Source organism: Gadus chalcogrammus, chromosome 22 (assembly GCF_026213295.1).
Source record: "Gadus chalcogrammus isolate NIFS_2021 chromosome 22, NIFS_Gcha_1.0, whole genome shotgun sequence".
NCBI lineage: Eukaryota > Metazoa > Chordata > Actinopteri > Gadiformes > Gadidae > Gadus > Gadus chalcogrammus.
The window spans coordinates 20,272,542-20,283,557 of record NC_079433.1 but is presented as its reverse complement, the minus strand read 5'-3'; the positions used below and the strand labels follow the sequence as shown (position 1 = coordinate 20,283,557).

Here is an 11,016-nt window from a genome sequence, read left to right as displayed (position 1 = left end):
GGTTTGGAATACAGATTATTTACCTTGTCATCAGTATGTCGTAATGTCACCCAAGCTGTTAAGAAAAGGACTTGGGTCATCTATATGTTTTGCCGAACATCTTCTTGTCACCTGATGTTTGCAGCGTAACAAACCTCAAAGGCTTCCTCTGTGTTTCAACCCATCTGAGCCCTCTTCACTCCCCCCTCCCTCCCCATATAAGCCCCCTTCATTCCCCCCTCCCTCCCCATATGAGCCCCCTTCACCCCCCCCTCCCTCACCATCTGAGCCCTCTTCACCTCCTCCCTCCCTCACCATCTGAGCCCTCTTCACCTCCTCCCTCCCTCCCTCCCTCACTGAGCCCTCTTCACTCCCCTCTCCCATCTGAACCCTCCTAAGTCCCCCGTCCCCTCCCCTATCCGAGCATGACACATCCTTTCTACTCTCGGCCCTGTACCTTCACCCCGCGTCTCCGTCACGGCGATGTTATCAGAACAAAGCGTGCGTTTGGTTGTGCCTGCAGCCGGTGAGTCAGCTGACGTTGGCCAGAATCGTGATGCGAGGATCACCATGCCTCTCTCGTTGTTTCTCACTCAGTGTGTCTCTCTTGGTGTGTCTTTCTATGCTCTCATGCTTGCAGATTGGTGCGGAGTTCAGGTTGAGGGTAATCCTTAGTAACTGCTGTTTGACATGGATACATAGACGTTGTCAATGTCAATTTTTTTCTTCTCCTTATGAGCACCAAATGGTTGAAAAAAACTAAAAAACATACAAACACGTATAGAAACGCACCGTACATCCATATGTGCGAAAACAATGCCCGTCGCAAGTTCAAACATGACAAAACAAGGAGTTCAAACAAGGAACATAAACTACAGTACGCTGAAGTAGAAAGCTTGAAGGTGTAAAGATAGTACAGTACCAAAACAGGGATTGTTCGTTTTGTAAAAGTGCCGATGTTAAATAATGAATCCCTTGTCATAACATTGTTTTAGTTTGGTCCTTTGGGGCCAAAAGGAAGCAGTCTGCCCGGGCAGGAGACCAGGGTTCTGCGAGCAGTCAGCAGTCTGCAGTCAGCAAAACAAATCGTCGTCGTCTTTGACGTCAAACGACGGAACTGCCTGATCGGCCGAGCTCACTTCCTGTTCGCCAGACGCCGCTTCCTGCGATGCCGGTGGATGGCGGAACCAGGGGTGAGCGAGCAGCTCGGAGGCGGTCAGTCTCTCTGCAGGCTCCTTCCTCAGCAGGCTCTGCAGGAGACACTTGGCCCCCGGCGAGAGGCCCTCTGGCAGGCAGCACTGGCCTCGGCGGATCTTAGAGAAGAGGGTGGCGGGGTCCGGGTCGTGGAAGGGGTAGCGGCCCACCAGCATGGTGTACAGCATCACCCCCAGGCTCCACATGTCTGCCATCTTGCCGGAGTAAGGCGCGGAGCCGCTGAGGATCTCGGGGCTGACGTAGGCGGGGCACCCGTGGGTGTCGGACATGGCGTCGCGCTGCGGGTCCTCCAGCACGTGGCAGTCCTCCAGACTCTCCAGTTTCACCTTGCTCCTTGGGAGGAGAACAGAGGGGTTAGGACGGGCTGAGGGAGGGGCTCAGGGTTTGGATTTATGTAGAACAATAATGTAAATGAGGCAGATTTATCTAAGGCCCAATCCCATTTCTACCCCTTACCCCTTCCCTTTACCCCTCCCCCTTGTTTTGAAGGGGTAAGGGGAAGGGGTAAGGGGTAGAAATGGGATTGGGCCTTAATGTTGCGTTTTCATCAAATGTTATCTAAGGTGACACGTTGACGAACTGATAAGGCTGATTGGAAAATTGATTTATAACAGAAAGTAAAATTCCTCTTCCTGTGTATATCTGTTTATTTCCAATGAGTGCTGGGTTGTTGAAATCAGGAGCCCACAATTGCTGAAGTTTACTCTGAAACTGAAGCATTTGACAGTGAATAAATAACGCCTTGATGCAACAGACGGGCATGTCTTTTTGGACATAACCTTGTGCCCTTGATCTATTGCTATTATTCTTATTCTTATTTCCAAAACTGCCAAACCTTTCAGAACTTTGTTAAGATGAAATCACTAATGGCATCATGGAAAATTCTTTTGGCCGGAAGCTTTCTGGCAGGGACGCACGCACGCACGCACGCACGCACGCACGCACGCACGCACGCACGCACGCACGCACGCACGCACGCACGCACGCACGCACGCACGCACGCACGCACGCACGCACGCACGCACGCACGCACGCACGCACGCAAGCACTAACTCACTCACTCACTCACTCACTCACTCACTCACTCACTCACTCACTCACTCACTCACTCACTCACTCACTCACTCACTCACTCACTCACTCACTCACTCACTCACTCACTCACTCACTCACTCACTCACTCACTCACTCACTCACTCTCACTGATTTAAAGAAGAGGACTAAACAGCCGACCATAACGCCTAGGCAGCTGTGATGGTTTACCAGCATTAAAAAACAGACTTATAAATATACCCTAGTGCAATCACTCATAGCATGCTATATTTAGTGTTGTTAATGACTACACACAAAGACAGGGAAGCACTTGAGCAACTATGACTTTGTCTGCTGCCTCGGATATTATTTCATTGAATTTCGAAATGACAATGACTGATCTCTTAAGAAATGTTGAAAGTATTTCCGAGGCGAGGGGAGAAAACAGGTTGTGTGAGACGGACTGAATAGAATCAGGGACAAGATGAACACAATGCAAGAACAAACTGATAACTTCACAAGAACAAGGCAGATCCGATCTGAGCGGGGAGAGACGGGAGAGGAAACAGAACAGCGAGAGTTAAAGAGGTGGAGAAAGTGAGTCATCCTTCTGTTGAGAGTACATTCCCCCCTCCCCCCCACTCCTCCCTCCCTCTCTATCTCTCTATGCCGTGGCTATCTGCACCTGGGTCCCACACTCTCGGCGCCAGCCATCCCATAATTACCCTCAAATGGCTGTTGCCACATCAATGACGCATGGGAAGGCTGGCCCAGCAATGAGGCCGTGCATGTTTCAGAGTGCGAGTCACCTTCCTCAAACTGGCTTTGCACTAGTGTGGTATACTGTCAATGCATGAAAGTGTGTGCGTGTGAGAGTCACTGTAGGGAGGGTGTGTGCCTGTGTGTCAATGGGAATGTGTGTGTCTTCTTCTGAGAATGGAGAGATAGCATTCAATGCATTGTTGTCCATCTCTAATGTGGGTGCTGCCATTGTGGTGTATCTCGATACGTCATTGAGTGATTGTGGAGAGGGAGGATGATGAAGAGATTGTGAATCTGACATTGGGGAGGATAATCGGACGCCGATCAAAAGAGTCATGTGCAAAATCCATATGGATGAAGACTCGGCAGCACATGACCCGGTCCTGTTTCAGGTTAAACAAACCCTGATAATAAATTGGAACATATTTGCCTAGATCACTGGTAGAAAAAATAAGGTAATGGAGAATATTGCGCAACTGGAGGAGCCTGATCCTCAGTTGTGCCTATGAGCCATATGGTTGGGTTGATCTTATTTTAGACGCGGTCAGGAGGGACTTATGGGCGGGGCCATAACAAGGTGGGTAGGAGGGTCTTATGGGCGGGGCCATAACAAGGTGGGTAGGAGGGTCTTATGGGCGGGGCCACAACGAGGAGGTCAGGAGGGTCCTATGGGCGGGGCCATAACAAGGTGGGTAGGAGGGTCTTATGGGCGGGGCCATAACAAGCATCAATGTTTCTGTGTCAACAGCCAGCCAATGTTATGCCAGTATACCAGTCAGCAAGGGGAAACAGATCCTCCACCAATGACAAACAAAAGATATGCTTACTGGACACACTCACACACACACACACACACACACACACACACACACACACACACACACACACACACACACACACACACACACACACACACACACACACACACACACACACACACACACACACACACACACACTTGTGGACTTAGGATACTTCGATATTGCTTTGGAAACCCCCATTGTTTTACCCTCTATTGAGTTGCTTTGAGCTGTCATGTTATTGATGAGGAATTAAATGAAGTGGTGAATAATGACATAGTAATGTACAGTAATATAATGGCTGGGTGTGGGGAAGTTTATACAGCAGAAGAAGGGAGGTGGAATTCAGTCTAATGAGTCTTAACATCAAATAAACAACAATGACTAGACGCCACACAAACACACACACACACACACACAAACACACACACACACACACACACACACACACACACACACACACACACACACACACACACACACACACACACACACACACACACACACACACACACACACCATAACTAATAGACAAAGAGATGATCAGTGTCTGCTCATAAACACGAGAACTATCCAATCTGCAGCCAGACCTGCATACATTTGACGAATAACTTTTGAAACGGGGGCAGCTACTCGCATCCACATCTGATTCCACCGTTTGATAAAGGGCACAGACAGCCCACATCAAGAGGAATATGATTCACTTTCCAGAAAGACATAATCTCCTAGACGTCAAGTACATCTCTTTTCTGAGAATGCAAAAAAAATCCTTTTAGAAAACGGTGGTTAAAGGAAACAGCCTAAAAACAGTTATAGTAGAAGACAGTGATTTAGTGGTTGACAAAGTATTGCTACAATTGATCCTGATCCAAAATCTCAATTTAAACACACAAGGCTAAAGGCATGTCGTTGCACGAGTCCCCTGTTCTGGGCTTTGTTTGGGTGACCTTGCCTGACCGACAACTTCATTATCAAACATCCTGGTTCCAATTTCCCTCCCCCCAAATTAAACTGTGGAGTTGGCATTCGGGTGCCATGTGGCTCAGGAGGAAGAGCGGGTTGGCTGGTAACAGGAAGGTTGCTGGTTTGTTCCCCGGCTCCTCCTAGCTGAGTGTCGATGTATCCATGAGCATGACACCTCACCCTGACTGCTCCCGATGAGCTGGCTGTCGCCCTGCATGGCTGACACCGCCGTCGGTGTGTGAATGTGTGGATGAATGTGTGAATGTGAAGCAGTATTGTAAAGCGCTTTGAGGGACCACTGGTTAGAGAAGTGCGTTGTAAATGCAGTCTATTTACCATTTAGAAAAACACATGGCTTTTGGTGTTTCCGTAAAAACAAACTGGACGGCACCAATCCAAACCCCTCACCTCTTCTCGTCGGCGAAGACGAACTTGCGCAGCTTGAGGTCTCCGAGCACGACGCCGTGGCGGTGGCAGTGCGCCACGGCGCGCGCCACCTGCCTGAAGAGCCTGCGGGCGTGTTCCTCGTCAAGGCGCCGGCAGCCCTTCACCAGACCGTGGAGGTCACCGTGCTCCTTGTCCCGGAAGACGTAGGCCCGGCGCTCGCCCAGCACGATGTCCCGCACCGCCGCAACGTTGTGGTGGGGCGGCAGAGCGCTGTAGGCCCGGACCTTCTCCTGGTACACCCCCATGTCAAACACCTGGAGGGGGAGAAAGAGCGGAGGGGGAGAGGGAGGGAGAGAGAGAGAGAGAGAGAGAGAGAGAGAGAGAGAGAGAGAGAGAGAGAGAGAGAGAGAGAGAGAGAGAGAGAGAGAGAGAGAGAGAGAGAGAGAGAGTATTTACAGAAGGAGGTCAATATTCATTCGGTACACATGTCAGACATTGAGAGGAAAGGGAGGTTTGTGTTGTCAGGCATATCCTGATCTGTATCTGAATACATTTATCTTTAAAATCATAAATTGCGATTTATTTTATATGTGAGTGTTTGCATTTGTGTGTGTGTGTGTGTGTGTGTGTGTGTGTGTGTGTGTGTGTGTGTGTGTGTGTGTGTGTGTGTGTGTGTGTGGGGGGGGGGGGGGTATGATGATGTGACACCCCGACAGTCAACCAATATAATGGCAGAGAGGTGGCCGTGTATATTACTGTACCTAAGCATGAGTGCAGTGCAAAAAAATGCTCCTGAATGGCTTTGGACATTCCAGTCTGCTGTGTTTATCATCATCTGTGATTGGCTGAGCCCTCAACCAAACAGAGAGCAGAGAAAAAAAGGAAAGGCAAGATAGGGGTGCAAACTGATAGGGGTGTGCTCTGGCATACTGTTAGCAGTGACGTACATGTTAATGAGGTTCGATCTAGTAAGTAAGTTGCGGTGTGCTGCCAGCTACTCCGATGGACTGCTATAGAACATGTTCGCTAAGGATTTGAGCCACTGACACCGCACACCATGAGGGAGGCGACGCAAGGCGTCATGCATATGGAGTTGCATGCATATGGCATATGCATAAGCATATGAATCATATGTGGCTCCTTTTAAAGGATGGTTGTCCAATGGGCTATTAAAGAAAAAGATGATGTCGTGCTAGCTGAAGACACAGACAGGAGGTTGAGCAACACTCTCCTGTAACGCTTCATTCTCAGACATTGCACAATGTGGTTCAGCACATACCTTGCACACCAGCTCGTCCCCCGTGTCGGTGTTCAGCGCGCTGTGTACGCCATCCCGCTCGGCCAGAGGTAGCAGCAGGAACGGCCCTATCCTGGAGGGTCCCTGGTGGGGAACAGGGGGGACAGCGGGGGATCTGGGGATCCCGGCGGGGGGCCCTGGAGGGGTCCCCAGCACCGCGACCCGCTGCGGGGCGTCCCGCAGCTCAGGGGGGCTCAGCCTTGCGCATTTGACCACAGGCTGGTCGTCCGCGGGGTCGAGCCTCTTGAGTCCGACCCGAGGACCGGGGACGCGCAAGGGGCTCCTCGGCTGCACGTTCATCTCGAGACTAAATCACCGGTTCACGTCAATCCAGGACCCCCGGACCCCCTGAGCGGTGGATTAGGTTCTGTGGAAATGGCTAGAAGAAATGTCCCGACGCGCGATGCCTTCTGTGATCCATGAGTCCGGTGAAACTACTGGAACTTCTCAAAAAAAGGTGACGGGAAGAAACGAGTACAGCAAAATGTTTCCCTCCGATGCGGCGATGAGTTGTGTTTTCAGTCCTTCACATCCAAAAATACTTCAGGGGCTCAGTCCATCCGCTCCTCTTTCTGGGGTGGGGGTGGGGGGGGGGGGGGGCGGGGGGAGGGAGGAGAAATTCCTTCTCCTTGGGCGTCGGGCGTAGTGAGAGACCTTCTCGCGCGGAGTGAGAGAGTGCTCTGATGCTGTTGCTGCTCCTCACACAGAGCCCGGCTCGAGCTCCGCCCGCCCTCATCGGCCAGCCTCCTCTGCTGGTGACACAACAGTTGAGCAATACTCCGTATTACACTCGCAATACACGATCAAGTTCAACAACCTGCCTTATAATAAATAATTGTACCTTCTGAGCGTCAAAATAAAGAACAATCCCGTTGCCTTCCCCCAATTGGCTATCATAGCCATTCAAACCACAACGTTGTAGTTTAGTTGAAGTGAATGTGTCACCACTGTCATTTATCAACAGTTTATGACTGAACGCCTCGCTTGGTTTCCATGACTGGTAGGCTATTGTGACACACAGCATGTGAGGATAATAAGGATACAGGCTGATATCTCTCCCCTGGAATCAAACATCACTTGGTCTAGATAATTATTAACTAAGCGTGTTTATCCTCTTGCTCAAGGATATCGCAACTTTGTTTTTGTTTTTATTTGAAATTACACCGAACACTCCACAATTCTCAGTAGTGACTTTTAAAGGAATAACGTTCAGAACTTATACGCACACAGCAGGGTGTGTACACTGGCTAATGCCAGGCCGCAGTGTGTGAACGTAAGCACTGCTTCCACATCCCCATATCTTCCCATGCTGTGACTGTTTGTTATGTGGACATGAGTCACCCCCATAAAGCCAGGCTGAGCCAGGCTATAAGCATTCACATAAAACACACCGTGGCTCCGTAAACAAGTATCTCAGCCTTGGAGTCCACCACCAGGCAGTCCAATCTCCAGTGACTAAAGGTATGAAGACGTTCCTAGGGTTTCCTTCAAGGTGGTGAGGGCCAAGGTTGAACTTCTCCAAGTGAAAGTAAACTGAAAATGGCAACTTTCCCAAATGACATGTGACGATGATGATAGTCAGGATAAACTCCATGACATATGCTGTAATAATGAGTGGGCATGTTAAGTGTGTGTGTGTGTGTGTGTGTGTGTGTGTGTGTGTGTGTGTGTGTGTGTGTGTGTGTGTGTGTGTGTGTGTGTGTGTGTGTGTGTGTGTGTGTGTGCGTTTGTGTGTATGTGTGACCATATGTGTTTGTCACTGCATGTTGCACAAGAGTTGGCCAATCGCTACTATTGCATTAAGCTGAACAAGCATAGTAACAGCAACTTGCGTTTGCTAATCAAAGCACCGAAAATGTGGATGGTCTCTCATTCTGTGTGTACCACATATCCTGTAAGTGAGGGGTACTGAATCATGTCTTCATGGCCTTTAAATGGCTCATGGAATATGGACATGTGGAAGAAACTTTTAATGGAAGCACAATAAATAAAATAAAATAATCAATACAAATATAATTACACAAAAGAAGCCAACCAGCATTTTTTTATGTAAGCTATTCTGGACCCTCCAATGGGGCTGTGTTCCAACGTTTCATACCTTCCTACCATCCGCAGTTCCCTCGATCGGAACTCGGTCATTAACTCCCCACAAGCCAGCACCACAAGGTCATCCTCTTGCACTGCCAGACTCTAAAAGGTGATGCAGAGATCTGTCCCTGCCCAAACCTTCCTCTCTCTCTCTCTCTCTCTCTCTCTCTCTCTCTCTCTCTCTCTCTCTCTCTCTCTCTCTCTCTCTCTCTCTCTCTCTCTCTCTCTCTCTCTCTCTCACAACAAGGATGAGCATCAGCAGAGAGCCTGTCTGGAATGGTGGCTGTTCTATTTAGGCCCTCTGCATTCCATCTCTGTGCAATAGCTGTCCTAAGAATAAGGTGACTCATGGCACTCACTGATGTGTGTGTTACTGTGTCTGTTACTGTGTCTGTTTGTCGAGCAACCGAGTAGAAACAGGTTTCCCTTTTATTACTTCACTCTCTCTGTAGCTCTGTCTCTCTCGCTTCTCTTTTCTTTTCAGAAGAAGTCAGAAAGGCAGGATGAGCCCTGAGTGTGGGAAAGGATGTGTGGACTGGAGAGAGCTCAACGTCGTCTTTGTCTCCTGTACAATGAGCCAACGAGACGCATGTGACTTTCTAGGGCAAAGTTTTGGTGTTGGCTCTGCGTATCTGTGTGTGTGCTTTGGGAATGAGGAAGAGTGGTGTGTGTGTGTTAATGTTGTGGTCAGGTTTGTTTAGGTTGGTGAACATACAGTTTGTTCAGGTGAGTCAGCGTGTCATGCACTATCACATGGTCGCACTTTGGTTGTTTCTTTTGTGCGAGAATGCGTGGTGGGAATGGTGGCGCTTATGTTTTCTGATGTATTCAGTTAGGCTATGGTAAGCGGCCTAAACAGGGCTTATGTCTCTTACACTGCAGGTAAGGATTAAGGATTCCTCTTTTTCCATTTCATCATTGATTTTCCCTTCATGTTTTATTATTAGCAGAATTTAAATGACCTTTTGTAATCAACATCTAGTGGATATGGTGTTTGACTCAAGGCTCTGGGTTTCGTACCCTAATTTCAACAACCTTATGGCCCATGCTTTGCGAAAGGGGAAATCTTGTGGACTTTCAGTGGTTAATGAGAGACTAGATATTGAAAGTGACTTACAGTGAATTCAGACACAGGTCATTCAGGAGTAGGTACCTTTCTCAGGTAGACTGCGGGCATGGGGATGAACGCAGGGTCTGATACTATTCTTCCCTACTTGCACACATTCCTCTGCGCAGTGTTGTGACAGTGTCCGTGTGTTCAGGGTGATGGAAAGTGAACTGTATTCAGTACATGTTTCCCAAAGGAATAATGAGCTGACTCACTCACCAGGCACTGATAAAGTCAGGCTGGGAATCGATCACTCCGCATGTGAGAATAGGCCAATCTGATAGACTGCCGGCCAGCTACCAGTCCAAATTATTCTCCCCTTGAGTTACTCTCACACTCACTCTCACTCCACCTGCTGATTAAAGTTCACACAAACAACAAGGAACAAAGAAATTCATTGACCTTGTTCCGTGCAGGGTGGCTGTGGCCCAATGTTTCCCAACCTGGGGGACAGGACTTTAGTTGGGGTCACTCAATGAAAATAGGGAAGTGGGATATTGCTGAGACCGTCTAATGATGCATAGCAAAGCTGGGACATTGATGTGATAGGCAGATCTGGAGATGGTTTAACAAAATCTCTCTTTGTCAAACCATTTTATTTTGCTCCTCTCTCTCCGATGAATAAATAAATTGGAATCCCGAACATTTTCCGGGCCGATATGAGGTTGCATTGTACTAGAATGGGCTTGATGTTTGGATTCAGACACAGATTACCTCAATCCATAGTCTGGGCTGTGGAGAGTCTAGGAAGAGGCATCTATAACATTTCTTTTTTTATTAAATTTAAATCAGGGGACGATTATGAAATGAAAATGATTCAATAAGCAGATGCATACGGAACTTGCATGAATGTTGAACCTATGACCAATGCTATGAAAAAAGATAATGAAGATTTAAAACATAGAAACAAAATGATCGGATATGAAATGAAAACATATACAAATGTTTATTACCTAAAAGTGATATACAATATGGAACCTAATCCTTCCTATGAACGATTTTCCAGCATGGTAATGCTTTTGGTCAAATGTATTGGTTCATGAAATGTACTCAGACCTGCACAAGGCTTTTTGATATGATATATTTGCGTAGAGCATATACAGTCATCTTTGGACTTGCCCAACTGAAGTTAGTAGAACGTGGTGAACTTGCTGAACCCCAAATACTGAGTCTTCCACCAAGATTAGTCATTGGCCAACCACAAGCACCTCTCCTGGAAACCAACCGAGTGTTGTTACAGCCCAGGCAGAACTGGGAGAAAACCATCCGGTGAGACGCTGCTGAGATTTGTTGCTAGATGTGGACAGACTCCCTACCCTAGTCTGGAGCAGAAATTCCTCCCATCCTCTTTGTTCTCCTGAGCTGCCAGTCGCCGTTATTTTCTT

The 11,016-nt window shown here is 48.3% G+C and overlaps 1 protein-coding gene across 1 annotated transcript; it reads right to left on the bottom strand.

The window, feature by feature from the left end:
- Positions 1–385: 385 nt before the first annotated feature.
- Positions 386–7,014, bottom strand: trib1 (tribbles pseudokinase 1). Its single transcript, XM_056583305.1, has 3 exons — positions 6,418–7,014; positions 5,160–5,452; positions 386–1,527 (listed from the first exon to the last, which is right to left on the bottom strand). The coding sequence occupies exons 1-3, from the start codon at positions 6,733–6,735 to the stop codon at positions 1,053–1,055; spliced, it is 1,086 nt and encodes a 361-aa protein (XP_056439280.1). The 5' UTR covers positions 6,736–7,014; the 3' UTR covers positions 386–1,052.
- Positions 7,015–11,016: the final 4,002 nt, after the last annotated feature.

What these genes read in the sequence shown, in the direction of transcription:
- trib1 (XM_056583305.1), bottom strand. Translation starts at nt 6,735, where the DNA reads ATGAACGTGCAGCCGAGGAGCCCCTTGCGCGTCCCCGGTCCTCGGGTC. An exon ending in GGGACGAGCTGGTGTGCAAG is followed by an intron (nt 5,453 to 6,417) that starts GTATGTGCTGAA and finishes CTCCCCCTCCAG; the next exon opens with GTGTTTGACATGGGGGTGTA. An exon ending in GTCTTCGCCGACGAGAAGAG is followed by an intron (nt 1,528 to 5,159) that starts GTGAGGGGTTTG and finishes TCTCCTCCCAAG; the next exon opens with GAGCAAGGTGAAACTGGAGA.